The 22929-nt window shown below is 46.2% G+C and overlaps 1 protein-coding gene across 1 annotated transcript in view; it reads right to left on the bottom strand.

The window, feature by feature from the left end:
- The window catches only part of GFRA4 (GDNF family receptor alpha 4), a 729620-nt gene that overhangs the window by 145955 nt on the left and 560736 nt on the right, over positions 1-22929 (bottom strand). The window contains exons 3-4 of the mRNA XM_063925339.1: positions 13779-14057; positions 11397-11477 (exon numbers count right to left, since the gene is read on the bottom strand). Of these exons, the coding sequence (XP_063781409.1) occupies positions 11397-11477; positions 13779-14057 (360 nt within the window). The remainder of the gene's footprint in view (positions 1-11396; positions 11478-13778; positions 14058-22929) is intronic.

The raw sequence follows: 22929 nt of genomic DNA, 5'->3' as shown, positions 1-22929 counted from the left end.
TAGAACTTATCAGAGAAGAGTATGTCAGGTCCCTGATAACAAAACTGAATGAAATTGAACATGAGGTTGTTTGTAAAAACCCTTTGAATCCACAGGAACCTACACACCCCTTTAAAGTCGGAGACAGAGTCGTGGTGAAGGTGCTCCCCAGGAACAAGAGCCCAGGAGACTTTACCTACGGTCCAGAGACAGAGGTCGTAGCAGTAACCAGAACAGCAGTCCTGACAGAGGAAAGCCCCACCTGGATCCATGCATCCCGAGTGAAAAAGATTCCTAGACCAGACCTAGAGAGGGAAGCAAGTGATTCCAGCGAGGTACAAACGGGGGCAGACAGCCCTGACCTCCCACCTAGCGAAGACAGAAGAACAGAGGAGGATGAGGAACCTGTCCCCTACCTCTATCCTGGGGACTATGTTGATAATCCTAATGGTCCTCACTTGCCAAGCTACAGCTGAAGTAGACATTACACAAAAATCCGGCACCTACACATTTTGGTATAACTCCTCCAATACTGAGGTTGCCGCCTATAAAATAGATTTCTGTACCATTGCTCCCTGTCTTAACAAACATTATGCCTGGCAGTGTGATCAGTATGGTACACGTAATACCCCCACTGAAGCCTATATTTGTGTTACTAGTAAATATTGGGGAAATAAATGTGCGTATTGGGGATCAGTGGGATGGAATTCTGGCCATAGTTATGGATACCAGCCCAAAGAGGCTCTCTCAAGAAAAGACAAATATGGTGAGTCCCTGCTTACCCGTCTTACCCTTCATAGACAAAACAGATGTGATAGTAAATTCATATTAAGCATAAAACATCCCCAGTCTACTGATGCAGGCACCTATGTCCTAGGTGAATCCTTTTTTTTAAACCCATCCCTTACACCATTCTTGTTACAGGATATGTTTAACAATGAAAAGTATGCCCAGCTCAAGCCCCCTAAACCACGCCCCAACCTCTTGAAACCTCATATAACCACCTTCAAGGATATGATGGCCGTTAACAATCCCACCTTTAAAGACACCCTAGCTATTGAAACTGGTTTCTCTGACATCAATTTCTGGTTAGAATGGATGAAGTATAGTGCTAGCAAACATAATAAAAGTAACTGTTATGTCTGTGGCAAATCTAGGCCCCACCTAGGTACAGTGCCCCTTAATATACCCCTAGAACAGGAAAATTGTTTTTTCAGCCTTTTTAATGACACCAAAACAAATGACAGTCAGTGCGAAATGTGGAAAAGGGAATATGAGGTGGCTGCGGGTTTTGAGTCATTGTTCCCTATAGTAACTGTAAATAAAAACGTAGCCTGGATTAATTATATATATTATAATCAACAAAGATTTGTTAATGATACCAAAGATGCTCTTAAAGGTATAGCTGAACAGCTAGAAGCCACTTCCCAAATGACATTTCAAAATAGAATGGCCCTTGACATGATTCTAGCAGAAAAAGGCGGTACATGTGTTTACATTAGTAAGGTGGAAGGCTGTTGTACATATATTCCTGACAACACTGGTCCTAATGGTAAGGTTACTTTAGCCATAAACAAGTTAGAAACCTTATCCATAGAACTTAAGAAAAATTCAGGTGTTGATAACCCATGGAGCCAATATTTTGGGTGGATTGAAAATTGGAAACAGGCTCTTGTGCAAATAAGTATATTCATAATAATAACTTTAATCTTTATAGGTCTCATAGTTTATTGTGTGATTCCCTGTGGAAAGAAACTCACATCTAAAGGTATTGACACAGTCTTGATGTATTATGATGTTACCACTAGCCCCATCACCTCCTCTGATAGCAAAGGCCCCGATGATTATGTTCAATATCTAAAAAATTGGAGAAACAAAAAGGGGGCTCTACAGAAGAATCATGTCGTATAACAATCATGATTCTAAGAGGGGATTGAAGGGTTAAATCTCCTCTGTCATTGTGCATTGTGTAAATATTGTTTCTTTTTCTTTTGCCTTGGATTTAGCTTGCATTGCATAAAATAAATATAGCTCCACCCATAGTTTGTTGGGAACTGTGTGAAATCACCACCCCTAGATGAAGTACTAGGCTGTATCCTACATCCCCCCCATGTAGCCTGTTTTATCCCTCCTATGCAGTAAAGTTAAACCAATAAAGTATTTACTTTTGCCTACCCCTCCCTGGACATTCCAATCCCTCCCTAGACAATGATGCCTTATATACCATTGTTATGAACAATAAACGGAGAGTGATTCTTAACTACATGGTGTCGTGTATTATCTGTAACGTTAAGGATTGCTCTCACTGACGTCAGTGGCCATCACATCGAGGTAATCAAAGAGAGGTAGGGATCCTTTCAGGGGACATTTTGTCTAACCAGCTGCAGCAGTTGACTCATTCCTTGGTCAGACAAAAATCTACCTCCGGTCACTCCCATGTCGCTGGGTCATCTAAGTGGACTGCTTCCTCCTCACAATCCTCAAATCTCTCTGATGTTTTAACTGAAGAGGAGGGGGATCATACTGTCCTGTTAGACACTGAATCAGGCGTTTCTGATGAGGATTCTACAATATAATTGATGTACCTGCTCTAGTGGTTGCTGTTAAGCAAATCCTACAACTCACTGATGATGAGGAACCCACTACTGTCACCAAGAAAACCCCATTCTGACCATTTGGTGGACATCAGGCAGGAACCCTGGTGTAATCCAGGGAAGAAACTCCCTCTCTCTAAACGGCCTTAGCTCGCTACCCTCTCCTTGCAGAGTTATGCAACAAGTGGGACAATTCACCGCCGGTGGATTCTCATGTCACCCACCTAGTGGTGTTATCTGCCTGTCACCACTATCACTTCACTGAAGAACCGACAGATAAGCGTGTGGAGGGATGCCTGAAGTCTATTTACTCCCTGACAGGTGCTGTACAAAGACAAACTATTGCTGCCTCCTGGGATGATAAAGGTATTGAAGCATGGGTTCAAGCATTAGAGGAAGAGCTGCCTGAGGATATATCTGACAATGCCAGTCAATACCTGTCTCACATCAATTCACCACCGTTTCTTATTTTATTCAAGAGGCGTCCTCTGAGGCGGGTGTGTTGGTGGCCAAGGTGTTGACTACGTCTGTCCTGGCTCGCCATATTCTGTGGTTGAGGTCATGGAAGGTGGACCTGGACTCCAAAAAGACCTTTGTAAGGGAGACAATGTCTCCTTTGTAAGGGAGACATATTGTTTGGGGGAGACCTAAATAAAATTGTGTCTGAACTGGCGGCTGCCAAGACTGCCTTTCTCCCAAATACTAATCATTCTGCACAAAGGGCAAAAGGCACCACTTTTCGTTCCTTTCGACCTCAGGGGAAAGCAAAAGGTCAGGCATACCCGAGAGATTCTCGTGCTTCCAAAACCACTAAGCCCAAGGCAAAGCAGTCCTGGGCGGCCTGTCAGCCTGCTTCTAAACAAGACAAGCCTGCCGCATGACGGGGCGGGCCTCCCCATGGGGGACCCCAGGGTGGGAGACCGACCTCTGCAGTTCAACCAGTTCTGGTTGAAGACCGCTTCAGACCATAGGTGCAAAAAGTTGTCTCTCACGGGTATGCACTCTCTTTCAAGAGATGTGCCCTTCGCCAGTTTTGCACCACGGTCATCCCTTCGGATACGTTAAAGGCGCAAGCTCTGCAGCAGGTTGTGAGTTCTCTCCTGGATACAGGAGTGGTAGTGCCGGTACCTCTGTCCCAAAGGGGCAGTGGTTACTACTCGACCCTGTTTCTAGTCCTGAAATCCGATGGGTCCTTCCGGCCTATACTCAACCTCAAATCAAACAAGTTTGTGAGAGTGTCCAAGTTCCATATGGAGACGCTGCGCTCAATTGTACTGGCGATGGAACCCGGATATACATGATGCGTACCTCCATATACCTATTGCCAAGTCACATAAGCAGTATCTGCAGTTTGTTTTTGGCAACCTACACTATCAGTTCTAGGAACAGCCATTTGGACTGGCTACGGCTCCTCGGATCTTCACCAAGGTCATGGCCAAAATGACGGCACATCTCCGTCACCAGGGAGTCAGGATCCTGCCGTATCTGGACGACTTGCTGATCCTGGCAAACTCCCACGATGTCCTCCTCAGTCATCTGCAACTGATGGTAAGCTTCCTACAAGCTACAGGATAAGATACTTCGTTTGTCGCCCCAGGGTGTCGATGCACTCAGCGATGCAAGTACTTGGCCTGATGGTGTCGGCATTCAACGTGGTAGAGAACGCTCAATTTCATTTCCGCCCCATGCAGAGGTAAATTCTTTCCAAGTGGAACGGCCTACCCCGTCAGATCAAATCTCACATGATTACTTTGACTCCGGTGGTTTGTCAATCGCTGACCTGGTGGATACAGGACCAGCAATTGTGTAAGGGCAGTCCCTTCTGGATCCCCGACTGGGTCCTGCTGACGATGGATGCCAGTCTGCGGGGATAGGGTGCGGTGTTGGAGCAACACTCTTTCCAGGGTCGCTGGATCTGCGGGCGGTGTTCATTATGTTACCTTTCGCCCTGCGTCTGGTACAGAACAGGACTGTTCAAGTACGGTCAGACATTGTTGGGAGTGTAAAAAATCCTTCGATGGGCGGAACGTCATCTGCCAGCAATATCAGCAGTGTTCATTCTGGGTGTCCTGAACTGGAAAGCGAACTTCCTCAGTCGTTCGGACATACACGCCGGAGTGTAGAATCTTCATCTGGAAGTCTTTCAACTCCTAGTGGACACGTGGGGCCTACCGGATGTAGACCTGATGGCGTCTCGACACAGTCACAAAGTCCTGGTCTTCGGATCAAGGACCACGGATCCTCAAGCAGCATTCATGGACGCACTAGCCATTCCATGGAACTTTCGTCTGCCTTACGTGTTCCCTCTAGTGTTACCCCTGCCCAGGGTCCTGAGGAAGTTCCAGCAAGAAGGAGGAATACTACTGCTAGTCGCTTCGGCGTGGCCCAGACGGCATTGGTTCTCAGACCTGCAGGGTCTATCGACAGAGCGTCCTCTTCTACTTCCTCAATGACCAGATCTCCTCGTACAGGGCCAGACCTGGCCAGACTGGCTTTGACAGTGTGGCTCTTGAAGCATCACTCCTGAGGGCCATTGGATTCTCTGAGGCGGTCATCCAAACTATGTTGAAAGCCCGCAAACTGGCATCTGCCCAGATCTATTACAGGGTCTGGAATTTTTACTTCACCTGATGTGCTGTGCTGATAAGAACTATGATGTGTACAGATTCAAAACATCCAGAATCCTTTCCTGCAACAAGGCCTGGACTTAGGACTTCATCTGACCTCCCTCAAGGTTCACATATCTGCCTTGTCGGTATGGTTTCAGAGAAAAATTGCATCTCTACCTGATGTTCATACATTCACTCAGGGTGTGTTAAGGATTCAGCCTCCCTATGTCCCTCCTGTGGCTCCATGGGATCTGTCTGTTGCTCTGAATGCCCTGCAAGAGTCTCCATTTGAACCTCTTGAGTCTGTGGACCTTAAATGGCTCACAGCCAAGGTCCTGTTTCTGTTGGCTATTGCCTCTGCTAGAAGGGTGTCGGACCTAGACGCTTTGTTCTGTCGTCTACCCTTTCTAATATTACATCATGACCGGGCAGTTCTTAGAACTCGCCCAGGTTATTTACCAAAGGTGGTGTCATCTTTTCACCTTAACCAAGAGATTGTGGTCGCGGCCTTCAGGGGTCATTCCGACCTGATCGCACGCTGCAGTTTTTCGCAGCGGTGCGTTCGGGTCTGAACTGCGCATGCGCCGTGACCACAATGTGCAGGCGTGTTGCTGCTCAGCAACGGGAAATGCCGGGCAGCGTGGGATCTTAGGAAGAAAGCGATCGCAGCAGCGATCGCAAGGTGACTGACAGCAAATAGGTGTTTCTGGGTGGCAACTGACCGGTTTTTGGGAGTGCCGTAGAAAACGCAGGCGTGTCCAGGAGTTTGCAGGGTGGGTGTCTGACATCAATTACTGGACATGACAGGATGAAGTGATCGCAGCGACTGAGTAAGTTCAGAGCTACTTAGAAACTGCACAAAAACTTTTTGTACAGCTCCCGTGCACAAGCGATCGCACACTTGCTATGCTAAAATACACTCCCCCATAGGCGGCGAATATCTGATCGCACGGCTGCAAAAAACTGCTACAATACGATTAACTCGGAAAGACCCCCTTTATCTCTTCGGATTTGTCTTTGGATGTGGTTCGGGCTCTGCTGAACAATTGTGTAAGGCGGCTACATGATCCTCAGTGAACACGTTCATTAGGTTGTATGCCTTTGATACTTCCACCTCCCAGGATTCTTCCTTTTGGCGCCGGGTTCTCATACCCGCTAAGGCGCGTCCCCTCCCTTGAGGAACTGCTTTAGGACATCCCCAATGTTTTCCTGTGGAACACAGTGTACCCCGCTGCAGAAAAGGAGAGTTATGGTAGACTTACCATTGTTAACTCTCTTTCTGCGAGGTACACTGGATTCCACAGGGCGCCCACCCTGACGCACTTAACTTCTATGGGTTTGTATGGCATTAGCCACTGGTACCTTCTCCTGTCGTGAGAATGTGGTTCTATGTGACTTACATCTGCCTTCTCTCTTACCTGCTCCTACATTGGACTGGTTAACGAAACTGAGCTCACAGTGCCTAGATATCTATCTATCTATCCTCATATCTATCTACTGTATCTCATATCTATCTATCTATCTATCTATCTATCTATCTATCTATCTATCTATCTATACATACTCATATCTATCTACTGTATCTCATATCTATCTATCTATCTATCTATCTATCTATCTATCTATCTATCTATCTATCTATGTCAATCCTATCTATTTCATATGTACTAATCTGAATCTATCTCATATATCTCTCATTAGGAGTTTCTTTTTCAGTATTATAATTGTTCATAGATATCTGATATTGTCATTTTGTTGCTTCCTCAAATTCAGTTATATAGTACTTTCGTCTTGTCAGTCACACCGCAAGCTAAGTCGTTCTCTAATTGGTTGTTCAATGCTATTAGGTATAACAACCAAAAGCAGAAACGAACAGCTGTTTATTTGTGCTGACACTGGCTATTATTTCTAGTTGTAACTGCAACAGACAGATCTCTCACTTCTCGTCTAATGCTATCTAGCAAACGAGGAGCAGCAGAATCTTACAATCACAGATCCACATATTTACCCTTACTTTTCTATGTTTCTCTTATCTGAGTGCTAAACATTTTTTTTTAGATATCTAATTATCTTATTTTTATTCTGTTACCTTTGACAATTTTGAATAACGTCTACTGAATATGAAAACCTACTGCATTTTAATTTGAGTCGTTTGTGTACCTTTATGTAACTATTGTTGTATATCTTTAATATTTAACTTTTTTTTTAGAAACTACGAATAGTTTATCCCATATTCCTCCCCCACACACATTCTTTTGCAATATATTACCAGTTATTTATGTAGTGCACACATGTTCTGCAATGTTGAGCTTACAATATATATCCCCTACCACATGTACACGCACACACATTCATGCTAGGGTTTTTATTTTTGGGAGACAGTTAAGCTACCAGTATATTTTTGGTTTGTGGGAGGAAACCGGAGTACCCGGAGGAAACCCACGCAAGCACGGGGAGAATATACAAACTCCACACAGTTAGAGTCATGGTCGGAATCGAACCCATGACCACAATGCTGTGAGGCAGTAATGCTAACCATTACACCATCCATACTGCACTGTGGGGGTCATTCCGACTTGATCGCATGCTGCCATTTTTCACAGCGCAGTGATCAGGTCACTACTGCGCATGCGTATGTACCGCAATGCGCAGGCGCGTCGTACGGGTACAAAGCGGATTGTTGCTGGGCGATGGGTTTAACAAAGAATCCACTCGCACAGCCGATCGCAAGGTGATTGACAGGAAGAAGGCGTTTATGGGTGTCAACTGACCGTTTCCTGGGAGTGGTTGGAAAAACGCAGGCGTGTCCAAGCGTTTGCAGGGCGGGTATCTGACGTCAATTCCGGGGCCGGACAGGCTGAAGTGATCGCAGCGGCTGAGTAAGTTCTGAGCTACTCAGAAACTGCACAAACTATTTTTGTACCGATCGGCAGCACATGCGATCGCACACTTGCACAGCAAATATACACTCCCCAGTGGGCGGCGAATATGCGTTTGCACGGCTGCAAAAAGTAGCTAGCGAGCGATCAACTCGGAATGACCCCCTGTATCCTTTTATCCTATTTACTTGATGGCTGTTGTTAGTCTATTTTAACTGCATATTGAATAAATATATTAAAAGTTAAGTTTTAGTGAATACCGAAAGTGCGGAATAGAGTTCTTGTTTCTATCATATACTTGACTAGATAAGTTTAAAAAAAATAATCAGTGGGGTCTTTGGAAATCTTCTAATGTCATACAGACATCTGGTTATTTTGGGTTAAGTCACAAGAACAGCAGACATACCGTATATCAAATCTCCAGAGAGGATCCAAAAGATCCCTCTCCTTGCCTGCCACAGCATGTGCAATAGGAGTCTTGGTCATAAACCAGAAAGTCCTCACATTCTGAAGGACAGCTTTATTGGAAGAGCAGTCCTGACTGTAATCATTTGTAATTATTCATGCACACGGCATTTAGGGGCGGGATGTGTCGCATAGATGACATCTTAATCTTGTTACAAATAATGAAAAGTCCATCTAATCACTATCTCTCTCTTTCTTTTTCTTTCTTTCTTTCTTTCTTTCTTTCTTTCTTTCTTTCTTTCTTTCTTTCTTTCTTTCTTTCTTTCTTTCTTTCTTTCTTTCTCTCTCTCTTTCTGACACAATTAACATGAACAATCAGAAACATGATTGATTGTTGCCTAGCCTTGAGTCTCTTTAGTAAACATGAATCTGTACTTTTAATGGTGAAATGCTTGAGTTAAGATGATTAAGTTGATCATATGACTGCTGCTTGCATCATAAACAGCGTCTGTGATGTACTCAGCTTTGGTATAAAGGTTACTGCTTAGACAGAACAGTCAGTGTGAGCTGCATATTATTAGTCTGTGATTTGAATGGGTGTGGTTCGTTTTATCAACAGTGTCTAGGTCGACAATGTTTAGGTCGACCACTATAGGTCGACAGTCACTAGGTCGACAGGGTTTCTAGGTCGACATGTGCTAGGTCGACAGGTCTAAAGGTCGACATGAGGATTTTTTTTTTTTTTGTGTCGTTTTCTTCGTAAAGTGACCGGGATCCCAAATTAGTGCACCGCGTCCCCTCGCATGGCTCGCTTCGCTTGCCATGCTTCGGGCATGGTGCCTTCGCTCTGCTACCGCTTCGCTCGGCACACTTTACCGTTCCAATCGTAGTCCACGTGGATCGTTAAGTATGAAAAAATCCCCCCCCCAAAAAAATGTGAAAAACTCATGTCGACCTTTAGACCTGTCGACCTAGCACATGTCGACCTAGAAACCCTGTCGACCTTCCATCCATGTCGACCTAGTGACTGTCGACCTATAGTGGTCAACCTAAACATTGTCGACCTAGACACTGTCGATCTTCAGACCGGATCCCGATTTGAATCCCCCCCCCCCTACACACACACACACACACACACACACACACACACACACACACACACACACACACACACACACACACACACACGTTCACCATACCACATATTTCCTGCGACTCCACTTATAAGTTAATATGCAGGGAATTCTCCATTAAACCGAATGTTGCCAAATGATCTAATAGTGACAGTCCAGCCCTGACCTCATCAGTACAATAAGCTGTAACACTTCCAGGCTCTGACAAATATCCCTACTGTAACTCCAATGGATTATAAGGTGATGGCAAAGGAGCCACTTATTAAAAGATTGGAGATGCTCGTCTACTCATGTCCCCCACTTGACAGGAAAATGCCACATACAGATACAGGCAGTGGCTATGGCAGCACAAACATTGGGGCTGCTCGCATTCCCAAGTCACTCTCAGAGCTGACTTCCCTCAGTGCTAGGACATTATAAGGACCAGTGTCAGACTGGGGCATGTAGGGCCCACCGGGGAAAGGTAGTGGTAGGGGCCTGTGTTAGGGGTGTGGCCAGTCTGCTGAGGGGGTGTGGCCTTCCACCTCATTGGTTTGACTAACCATTAGAGAGTGCAACGTCTGGGCCCCTTCATAAATATGTACAGTAAATTCAGCTGCTGCATGCATGATAATGAACCAGGTTAATAACAGACATATGTATGATGCATAACTCAAGTGCACAGTCTAGAACCTGATCCTTAGAGCAAAAGGTGGGCCCCAGGCAGTAGGGCCCACCGGTGATTTCCCCTGTACCCTGTGGGCCAGTCCAAGCCTGATAAGGACATATGTAACATGAGCTTCCTGGACTGTTTTATCATCATCCTTTATTGATAATGCACCAACATACTGCCCTGTGATGGGCTGCCAGGTCTTATTTATTCCTCACATCCATTTTCCTGCACCAGTGCACATAGGCCACACTAAGACCAATTTGTTCAGTATCCCGGGGGTGCTTAATTTTTACACATGCGGAACGTTTCTCCGGAGCAATCAGATTAACTACTGTGTCTGCTTTTTTGTTTAACAAGGACGTGACATCGCGGTTAATGGAGCGATTGCCTCTTTTTCCGCTACCATGCAGACTCAGATACTATATATTATATGATGACTAGTTACCAGCCCGTCTAAATGACAGAACAAAATAACAGTGAGATCACGCTGGATGCTTGTCGCGCCCAGAGAGGTCGGTTATAGCCGCATAAAGCTGCTAAACCCGACCGAAAAAAAATGGGCGCGACGCAACTAAGTCACATTTGAGCGCTCAAATGGGTCACTTCACTCATTCCTGCTCTCCCCAGCTCTTCAGGGGGCTGCGAACCGGACTGTCAGTGCCGATGGCTGTGCGCTGATGAATTGCTCCATCGGACGCCATGTAGTGGCCGGCGAGCACAACAATTTAATACCCCCATAGAAGTGAGGAGCATCGTTTGCTATATATATATATATATATATATATATAAGTAGAGGGTAATTCAGGCGGCACTCACCAGAATCCAGATGATATGTCTAAATAAGTGTCATTTTTATTGACATCTGACATAAAAATGACACTTATTTAAACATATCAATTGGAGTCTGGTGAGTGCCGCCTGAATACCTCTACTTTGCATGGTGGGCAGCTAACCCCACGAGGAGGGCACCCCAGCACGTACTTCCCATGGTTCACGAGTGCCGGGCTGCTGTTGGATATATATGGATAGATAGATAGACAGACAGACAGACAGACAGACAGACAGACAGATCGTGTTACTTAAGATCTGCTATGTAAGATGTGTGTTAGGGTAAGCACATTGTACAAGAAGGGTATAATAATTACCTGCTGTGATGGAAGCCAGTCTCACGTAATCAAACCCCCTCACAAACGATTCGTAAGGTGAGCTCTCTAAGACACTTACACCTAAAACACAGAGAAGACGGTGTTACTGCGATTCACCATTGTCAGCCCAGGCAGGAATGCTCTGTTACAGGGGTAGATGGATCAAACTTTGGAGAGAGATAACATGCAGAGAGATAAAGTACCAACCAATCAGCTCCTAACTGCCATGTTTGAAAAATGACAGGAGCTGATTGGTGGGTACTTTATCTCTCTCTCTCTCTGAATTATTACTCTCCAAAGTTTGATCCATTTCCCCCACAGCAGTCTCATTACTTCCCCGCTATTGCATTTCACCGTCACGTTCCCGTGAGTCTGACCTGAGGTGAGTGGGGACATTACAACTGTGATAAATTACAGTACAGCGCGGATTATTCTGCATAATTATACATTTCACGGCAGCTGACGCCCATTTTATCAGATGTAATGATATTGGGTATCAACAATTATAAATGGCGACATCAGAACTAACTTTTTCTGATATTGTTTACATGAATTTCTCTTATATTAATGACACTTGTATAGTATAAGCCATTAAGGGGGTCTATTCATGAAGCAGTGAAAAGTGTGGAGAAGTGAGCTAGTGGGGAAGTTGCCCATGGTAACCAAGTAACATTTATAATTTACATACTATACAATTGTACGGTGCAGCTGATTGGTTGCCATGAGCAACTTCTCCACTGGCTCAATTCTCCGCTCTTTTCACTGATTCATGAATAGATCCTTAAATCCTGGTTCAAGGGGAGTCTACATGAGGTCTTGAGAATAAGTCGCGTTACCTATATGGGATAATACTGTAGCTCACCGTGGCACCAAGAGGGACATCTCAGTCTGTCTTACTAACACCAGGAGAAGGTTTTATGTCATATCTGGATTCATGTATGAGAAGGCAGCCCCCTCACATCCGCCATAACGAGCCAATATATTAATATAATGACTGTCGCTATCTAGCAGACTGCGAAGTGAATGGTGTATACATTCTACTACAGAGAGTATATAAAAAGGAAACTCAAAAGATATCAAGTATATACTGTAGCTACAAATCACACTCTTAGGGGAGAACTCAACTAGGAACGCGTTTCGCATATGCACCTTACCGATGTTTTCCCAGATAAAACCCCCCAAAAATCTGTGTGGGCGCACTGCAAAGCTACCACTGCAAGTCTTGTGGTAAAATGGAAGGTTAAAAAAATACACAGGGGTCAATGTACTAAGCCTTGAAGAAAGATAAAGTGGATGGACATAAAGTACCAGCCAATCAGCTCCTGTCATTTTTCAAATACAGCCTGTAGCATGGCAGTTAGGAGCTGATTGGCTGGTACTTCATCAGAGGAACGGGATGCCAGCGATCTCGGGCGTTGTTTAAAGCGGCAGTCATTTACAAAAGAAAATGCCTTGGAAATGATTGGCGCTTTAAAAAAAATGTCTGAGATAGGCTGGCATTCCGTACCTCTGGCAAACTCAGACCCTAATACATATGCCACAATAGGTTTCCCGCTATAAGATGGCTACCAGGCTCATTTCCAGCCTTACAAAGGACAGACATAGCCACTCCTAGAAGTTCCTTGATAGGCCAGTCCTGACCAGTCACAGAATTTCCCCAAGCCAAATCTACCTAGCAACAGTTGGCGAATTCTACACCAGTGGTTCTCAAACTCGGTCCTCAGGACCCCACACAGTGCATGTTTTGCAGGTAACCCAGCAAGTGCACAGGTGTATTAATTACTCACTGACACATTTTAAAAATATCCACAGGTGGAGCTAATTATTTCACTTGTGATCTGTGAGGAGACCTGCAAAACATGCCCTGTGTGGGGTCCTGAGGACCGAGTTTGAGAACCTGTGTTCTACACCAATTGCAAAAAACTTAAGGGTCTATTCGTGAAGCAGTGAAAAGAGTGGAGAAGTGAGCCTGTGGAGAAGTTCCCCATGGCAACCAATCAGCTGCTCCGCACAATTGTATAGTATGCAAATTATAAATGTTACTTCAATGCTGATTGGTTGCCACGGGCAACTTCTCCACTGGCTCACTTCTCCACACTTTTCACTGCTTCATAAATAGACCCCTAAGGACTCATATGGTCTCAGGCTTATTCAGCTCTTATCTTAGTAACTCACCTGGAAACATCTGCAATTCTCTGGACCCTGGTAAGGTCAGATCTTAAGCGGGACACCTTAATAGTAAAACTGGAACCTACTGTACAGCTGCAGGCGATTATTACACTGGGTTCCTCCTGTGCTCACTTTGCCATAGGCTTCTCAGCTACTCAGTGATGTCACTAGCCCATAAGTTGCCAGGAGGCCGCTGGCGCAATCCATACTGACCTTCCATCAGGGTGTGGTGAATGCTCCAATATATATTCAGGCAGTTCTTCTCCTTCTTCATCCCTCTCTTGCACTTGCAGCCGTGCAGCTGGCTGGAGTGGAGAGCGTCCACCGTTCGCTTGCACTGGTTCTTGGCGTTGGGTGCCAGCTTGTTGGCACCGTTCCCTGCTATGCACTGGCGCAGCGTCCGTAAATTGAAGCTGCAGCTGGGATTGACCTTGCAGGCTTCCCCGGCCTGTAGGCAGTCTCTGGTGGAGGAGGTGGCGCCCGTTGTCCTCTCTGTAAATGACAAGTGACAAATGAAACATATATCATTCAAACCTGAACACCACGTGTCATAGCTGTAGATAGAAACCGGATTATGTTGACTTTTTCCAAATATATATATATATATATATATATATATATAATTTTTATATTCATTTTTAAATGTCAGTAAATGTGTGTTCTAGCCCTGGAAACACAACATCAATGTAAATCGTTACCAAACTATTAATAAATTGATCTGTAGTAAATATAACCAGCAGAGCAGTTTTATTACATACAGTAATAAGGACTGTACAATAGATCAGGTGAGGAAGAAGAGAGTGAAGCTGGCCAGCTCTCATCCATTAGTTATTCCCATTGGAATGAACGGATTGTGGCTCTAACACCTGAACAGCCATGTACCGCAAACTGTGAACTAAAGTCTGCTCCATCTGCAGATGCAGCAGCGGAATGCTACTTTTGTTTGACCAGCTTTATCCAGGCAAGAATAAAAGGTGGAATGTAGCAGAAGCACAAGCAATTAATCCTTCTTATGGGGCTTGGAGTTGAGCTTTGTACTCAGTTGTGAAGGCATTCCCTGGCAATATATCATTTTGTCCTCACAGTCAATAGAGGTGAGTGAAGATTCCTTGCACACACACATCCCTTTTGCAGCCCTGTGATCAGACAGTCGCCGTCGGTATCCGGACTCCAGGTCGACAGCACAAAGGTCGACACACCTTAGGTCGACGCCAATTGGTCGACACACCTTAGGTCGACATGGACAAAAGGTCGACAGGAACAAGGTCGACGTGGAAAAAGGTCGACATGAGTTTTTCACGATTTTTTTTGTTGTTGAATCTTTTCATACTTAACGATCCACGTGGACTACGATTGGAACGGTAAAGTGTGCCGAGTGAAGCGGTAGCGGAGCGAAGGCACCATGCCCGAAGCATGGCGAGCGAAGCGAGCCATGCGAGGGGACGCGGTGCACTAATTGGGGTTCCCGGTCACTCTACGAAGAAAACGACACCAAAAAAACATAAAAAAACTCATGTCGACCTTTTTCCATGTCGACCTTGTTCCTGTCGACCTTTTGTCCACGTCGACCTTTTGTCCATGTCGACCTAAGGTGTGTCGACCAATTGGTGTCGACCTAAGGTGTGTCGACCTTTGTGCTGTCGACCCTCAGTCCCAGACCCGTCACCGTCTACAGGGGGAGGGGTAATGTGCTGTGCAGGTGTGCGATCGCTTTTGTAGCAGAGCTGCACAAACATCAGTTTGTGCAGTCTCTGCGATGCCCAGGACTTACTCAGCCGCTGTGATTGTATCCTGTTGATCGGGGCCGGAGCTGATGTCAGACACCCTCCCTGAAAACGCCTGAGCCTGCCTGCGTTTTCTCGGACACTCCTGTAAAACGGTCAGTTGCCACCCACAAACGCCCACTTCCTGTCAATCACCTTGCGAACGCCCGTGTGATCGTTTTTTTTCGCACCATCCCGTCGCTAGGCACCAATGCCTGTCGCTGTTGTCCGACGCGCCTGCGCATTGCGGTGCATACGCATGTGCAGTTCAGATTTGATCGCCTGCTGTGCAAAAACGCAGGTCTGAATTACCCCCATTGTGATGTCCAACAGAGCATCACCAAGCTCTGAATTGTCTCCTGGACTGCATTAATTGATATTTATTACACTACAGGGGTCTATATACTTAGAATATACTGAGCCTACTACTGAAAAAGCATTTCAGGTGAGATTGTAAAAACAACACCTATGGGCGAAGGGAACCTTATTTGAAAATGCATGTGGCCATAGGGATTACTGTGCCTTATATCCAATGCAGGGAAATGATCCAATTTGAATGTATATATGTCAGGGTTATTTTCCTTCCAAGTCTATAACAGTTACATAATGGGGGTAAGGCGCAGTCAGCGAGATTGCTGGTGTATTCAGGGAGTCAGGGAGATTGCTGGTATATTCAGGGAGTCAGGGAGATTGCTGGTGTATTCAGGGAGTCAGGGAGATTCTGGTGTATTCAGGGAGTCAGGGAGATTCTGGTGTATTCAGGGAGTCAGGGAGATTGCTGGTGTATTCAGGGAGTCAGGGAGATTGCTGGTGTATTCAGGGAGTCAGGGAGATTGCTGGTGTATTCAGGGAGATTGCTGCTATTTCAGGGAGTCAGGGAGATTGCTGGTGTATTCAGGGAGTCAGGGAGATTGCTGGTGTATTAAGGGAGTCAGGGAGATTGCTGGTGTATTCAGGGAGTCAGGGAGATTGCTGGTGTATTCAGGGAGTCAGGGAGATTGCTGGTGTATTCAGGGAGTCAGGGAGATTGCTGGTGTATTCAGGGAGTCAGGGAGATTGCTGGTGTATTCAGGGAGTCAGGGAGATTGCTGGTGTATTCAAGGAGATTGCTGCTATTTCAGGGAGTCAGGTAGATTGCTGGTGTATTCAGGGAGTCAGGGAGATTGCTGGTGTATTAAGGGAGTCAGGGAGATTGCTGGTGTATTCAGGGAGTCAGGGAGATTGCTGGTGTATTCAGGGAGTCAGGGAGATTGCTGGTGTATTCAGGGAGTCAGGGAGATTGCTGGTGTACTCAGGGAGTCAGGGAGATTGCTGCTATTTCAGGGAGTCAGGGAGATTGCTGGTGTATTCAGGGAGTCAGGGAGATTGCTGGTGTATTCAGGGAGTCAGGGAGATTGCTGGTGTATTCAGGGAGTCAGGGAGATTGCTGGTGTATTCAGGGAGTCAGGGAGATTGCTGGTGTATTCAGGGAGATTGCTGCTATTTCAGGGAGTCAGGTAGATTGCTGGTGTATTCAGGGAGATTGCTGGTGTATTAAGGGAGTCAGGGAGATTGCTGGTGTATTCAGGGAGTCAGGGAGATTGCTGGTGTATTCAGGGAGTCAGGGAGATTGCTGCTATTTCAGGGAGTTTCCCTAACATTCAGGGAGAGCCGGTAAGTATGACTTAAGTTACATAGTCTGGACCTTATTCAGGGATGGACGGGGCCGCTGCGTTTGCATGGAGCATCCGCGTCCACCGGGTCTGCGCATGCGCAGTGGCCATAGTGCATGTGCGCGACCCTTCACCATGCGGTCACATCCCGGTAGGATGGCATGGCAAGGTGATTAACAACGGAGGCCGCTGGAGGGCGTTGAAGCAGCAATTCGCGGGCGTGGTCCGGACAACGTAGGCGTGTCCGGACCATTTTTTGGGGGCAGCTACGTGACAAAAAACGCACCCGCTCTGAGAAAGCGTGATATCATACGCAGGCAGGGGTCGACCTCAAATCGATGGGTTTGCAATTAAAATTGCGAACGCATTGTGAGGGCGAGCCACACACATGCTAGACGGCCTTGCCCTGTGCTGGGCGGCCCCCAGCTTGTGAGTAGATCTACTTCTATCTCTGAATAAGCCCCACAGTACCTATCCCCCCCCCCCCCAAAAAAAAAGGTTTTAAATATTAGGAATAGTGGGGCAGATGTATTAACCTGGAGAAGGGATAAGGAAGTGATAAACCAGTGATATATGCAAGGAGATAAAGGCACCAGCCAATCAGAACCTAACTGTTATTTTACATATTGGAGCTGATTGGCTGGTGCCTTTATCATCTTGCACATATCACTGGTTTATCACTTCCTTATGCCTTCTCCAGGTTAATATATCTGCCCCCTAAGTAACATAGAAGATAGCCAGGTAACTAGGTGCGTGCCACCATCCCTGACTCTTATACTGTCATATAATCATTATTAGCTGATTCTGTTGGATGCAGTGTGTGTGCCTGTGCCTCGGATGGCGGTGGGGAGGTGTTGGAGGCAGATCCTGCATCTTGGAAGCGGTTCCGTGGTGTTGGCACGTCACGTTCTTCCTGCCTCGCTCTGTGCACAGAACACGCAGGGATTGCTAATGTCTCGCCAGTTGTGACTGTGAATCATGAAAAATGCATTTTCCTGAATTAAAAATGGAGCGTTTCTTTGCAGAGTTATCTTGGATGTGCTTCAATTATAAATCTGCATTAATACCCCTTAGAGTTACACTGTTAATTAACCACAGTGGGATAGCATTTGGCGCACTGGGGAGAGGTGGTATAGGGAGTCTATGGATCCAAGTACCAAGATTCTGACAATCCCACAAAAATAAATAAAAATGTATTTACCGGTTAGTGGATTGAACACACATTAAATAAAATCACTTGTAAAAAAATTACGTATACGAGGCTTCTTTTCACGTTTCGAGGAGATACATGGTTAATGCATACAGAGTAACACCAGGTGTGCCACCTATGTTCCACCTACAGTACATGGGGTTGTATTTGATCTTCTGAATGGACATTAGTCATCTGAGTAATCCTATATGGGGGGACGGGGGGAAACCTTGGACAGCACACCCTAATTCCAAACATAATGAGACTTGTAGTTCCACACAGCAGAAAAGAAAATGCAGATGCGCACTCTCTAGTACTAATCGATGCTAATCAGAATCGTTATAATAAACTCTGTAATTTAACATAGTGCAAAACTGAGGTGCTCAATATATTCTGTGGCCAAAATATGGGCCCACCAACCGGAGACTTGGTGATCTTATCTGGTGGGGCCCTAACACTAAGGTTCAAGTCCAGGGAACGGGACTCCCCCAAGGATAGCCAGGAAATTCACGCTACTGAATTCACACAAACATCGGATTGGGTAAATCTCTCAGTTACGCCCAATGTTCCAAGTTCTGCCCTTACTTCCACATTACGCAATTGATCCGGAGGTTCACCAAACCATGAATGTGACTGATGTTTTTGTTAGGATATGGTGCACTCTGTACCTGTCTCCTTCTGTGTATTACTCTATGGGAGCATCCTCTAGTGCCAGGAGTCACTGACGTCACTGCGCCAGATAGTCTAGTACACTCTGCCAACAGGTTATGGGCCCAGTCCCGCGCCCAAACCCACGTGTATTTGAAGATTAACCCCCTGAGTGCTGGCGAATAATTACAGTGACACAGTTTAAAGTGACATTTTATACACGTGCAGAAAGGATGTATAACACAGGACACAGCATGAACTTTGCTAAGCTCAAAGGTTCAGAGAACTATGCTAGATAGAAGTTTGCCAAGGAGATGCAGCTTAAGCGGGAAAGGTTGTGGAAGGTTACTATAGACCCGGGTGCAGGTCCAAACCCAGATGATGTAGACAGAGTCATTGGGACGATAGGTTTAGCTGTGGAGCAGCATATCTATTCAATAGTCAGTGGGAAAGTGTCAGCTAAGGACATGTGGACAGCCCTGCAAAATGCATATGAAGATAAAGGTCTAATGAGAAGGATAAGTTTAAGACGCATGCTATATGGAACGAAACTGAGTGCCTGCAAGGACGTGAACGATCACATTAATAGGTTATTGTCAATAGCTCAGCGGTTGGCATCTGTGAGGGCACTGGTGGACGAGGAAGAAGTCGCAATGGCTATGTTACAGAATCTGACGCCAGAATTTGATTTTTTGGTGGTTGCGTTAGAGTCAAAAGACACTGACAACGGAGATTGTAAGGGCCAAGTTGCTGCAGTTCCAAGAACATATTCCTGAAGAAACCATAGCTGAGGGTTCTGCCTTGATCACAAAGGGCAAAAAGTCCAGAAAGCACAAATTCAAGTGTTTTGTGTCACAAGATAAGACATAAAGGCCCTCATTCCGAGTTGATCGCTCGCAAGGCGATTTTAGCAGAGTTACACACGCTAAGCCGCCGCCTACTGGGAGTGAATCTTAGCTTCTTAAAATTGCGACCGATGTATTCGCAATATTGCGATTACAAACTACTTAGCAGTTTCAGAGTAGCTTCAGACTTACTCGGCATCTGCGATCAGTTCAGTGCTTGTCGTTCCTGGTTTGACGTCATAAACACACCCAGCGTTCGCCCAGACACTCCTCCGTTTCTCCGGCCACTCCTGCGTTTTTTCCGGAAACGGTAGCGTTTTTAACCACACGCCCCTGAAACGCCGTGTTTCCGCCCAGTAACACCCATTTCCTGTCAATCACATTACGATCGCCGGAGCGAAGAAAAAGCCGTGAGTAAAAATACTATCTTCATTGTTAAATTACTTGGCGCAGTCGCAGTGCGAATATTGCGCATGCGTACTAAGCGGAATTTCACTGCGATGCGATGAAATATACCGAGCGAACGACTCGGAATGAGGGCCAAAGCTTCAGATTGCAAGATGAGAAATTCCAGTGGTGTGCAGAAGCAGCGTGACAAGCCAAACGAGTCAGCATTGAATGTAGCAGACAGTCACAGGAAGGATTGCTGTTACATGGACTCGGGAGCCACTAGATATTTCGGTTGCAATAAGCATTGGTTCATTTATTTAACACCGTGTGTTCCCACTACAGTTACAGGGGTTGGAAATAAGGCCCTTACTCAGTGCCAGATTAAGGTCCTAAAGGGCCTGGAGCTGAAATTTATAAAGGGCTTATTATGCGCAGCAGTCAATAGGGCGACAGATTATATATATATAAATATATATATAAATTATATATATATATATATATATACACACACACACACACACACACACACACACACACACACACACACACACACACACACGTATATAGTGCTAGGATTCCGGGCCGGCAGGGGCTCTCTGTGCACATGTGTGAAAAGGGGGCCTCACTGGCATCACAATTGGGGGTGGGTCTGCTGTTCCACGTCACTAATAGTGGTGAGTCTGATCTGTCGGCATCAGTGATGGGGGCGTGCCAAGCACCTACGAATGTGCTGTGCTTTCCCAAAGTGCTCCATTTGATGTGAAAAGATGCCGCGCAGGTGCGCAAGACATCTATTCATGCGGTGGCAACGGCAGCATGGCAGGCTGTTTTAGCGGAGCGCCATTGAAGGGGCAGGGTGCATTTTGCCCTTTTAAAAATTGGCCAGTCTGCCAATCAACGTTTCAGGGCATGCGCACAGTTGTCAGGACCACATACAATACATACAATGTATAGTATGTGGTCCTGATGACAGGGTGGATGCCCTGTAATGGAATTTACCTATTTACCAGCAAGAAGTCTCTGAGTGCAGTTTGTTGTATATACACAGATGTAGCCAGGCTCGTCCACGGGCTCATTAATGTGCATTGTGGGTGTAATTTGGTGAGCCGAGCTGCAATTACTCGCACACGTCGGCTAGCTAATGTATTCTGAATGGCCGTGCACATGCATACGCACGCGTGTGACCATTCACTGGCACACATGGTGCGACTACTTTGCCATGAGGCTGGCTACATCTGTATGTCTTATTATAATTGTGCACCAGATACACACACACATGCAATATATATATATATATATATATATATACATACATACATACATACACACAACTACATACATGCCCACATTTACATACACATACATACATGTATAGGGTTGCGGTCATCTGATTGCCGCTCAGGATCCCGGAGGTCACCATGCCGACATCGGGATCCCGAGCGATCAAAAGCCCAACAGTTGGCTTGCCGACTGACAGGGACTATTCTCACTCGTGGGTGTCCACGATAGAGCAGGAATAGAACCTGTGGCGAGCGCAGTGGGCCACTGAGCCCTCCAGCGGCTCTGTTGCGCTTGGCCTCCGCCGCCGGCATTCTGTGGTCAGGATCACGGGGTCGGTATGCTGACCTCCGGGATCCCGACCACCGGTCTCACAGCCCCAAAGCCCAGCACTCACAATTCAGTGTGTAATTGCTGCAGTGCCCTCCACAACACAAGTGGATATGTAGCAAGAAGAGGCGGCACTAGTCGGACTTCCCATGCACAGAAATACACTGTTCTGTTCCACCAATTTGCATGGGAAGTCCGACTAGTGCCGCCTCTTCTTGTCTACACTCTACACACACATATTTACATATATACATATATATATATATATATATATATATATATATATACTAGGTGATTCATTGCGCCCCACGGGCGCTCTTCACACCATCGTAAGGGGCTACGCCCCCTTAACCCTTGCACGCCCTTGTGGCGTGCAATATTTTTATTATATGGAGTATTACCTCCAATCATAATTGTGTGAGTGGTTAAATATTGCACAGACAAAGGGCGTGCGATGGTTAAGGGGTCGTAGCCCCTTGCAACGGCGTGAACAGCGCACGCAGGGCCTGATGAATCACCTAGTAGGTGCTGTGGTTGGGGGAGTGCCTCTGTATGCCACATTACTGTCAATCAGTAGCAGCCAGCAGGAATCAGGTCTGATATCTTACCTCAGTCTGGAGGATATCAGACACCCAGCCGTTGCAACCAGTCCGCCTTCAAAGAGCTGCTGCTTTCCATGCCTTGTCCTGCCCTGCCTGGGCTGTGTTGTGGAGTCAAGGACTCCGGGTGCGGAAGTGGCAGGGTTTTGCAGTAGTGGTGGGTACCTTTTTGATGGCACACGCTGTGACGTCACCAGGCGCGGAGCAGGCTCCGCCGAGGCACAACGTGTATATGGCGCAGGGAAGGCAAGGCAGGGAAATTCTTCCACTGTCTCCATCTGAGTGGCACCATTTAATCCACCGGCGCCGCGGCCGGGGGAGGGGGGTCTGAAGGGTGGAGGGGGCGGGGCCCACCTAAGACACAACAGGCTGCTGCAGTAGAAGGAAAACATTTTTTCCTCCCTACTGCAGCACAAAGCTCTGTGATCATGTGGGCCTATTTTGGAGGGTGGGCCTGGAGCTGAAGCTCCATCAGCCCCATTGTTAATCCGGCCCTGCCCTTACTGCATTACAAGCTGGGACAATCACAGTGAGTTAAGAATTGGAGGTGAGACAGTTGTTACAGATATCCAAGATGTGTTCTACGTGCCTGATTTAGGAAGTAATCTCATTGCTATCAGCGTCTTAAGGTGTGTACACACGGTGAGATTTTTTCTTGAGATTTTGACTA

This window comes from Pseudophryne corroboree, chromosome 1 (assembly GCF_028390025.1).
Source record: "Pseudophryne corroboree isolate aPseCor3 chromosome 1, aPseCor3.hap2, whole genome shotgun sequence".
Classification (NCBI taxonomy): Eukaryota; Metazoa; Chordata; class Amphibia; order Anura; family Myobatrachidae; genus Pseudophryne; species Pseudophryne corroboree.
Note: the sequence above shows the minus strand (reverse complement) of the source record. Positions and strands in the feature narration are given on the sequence as shown.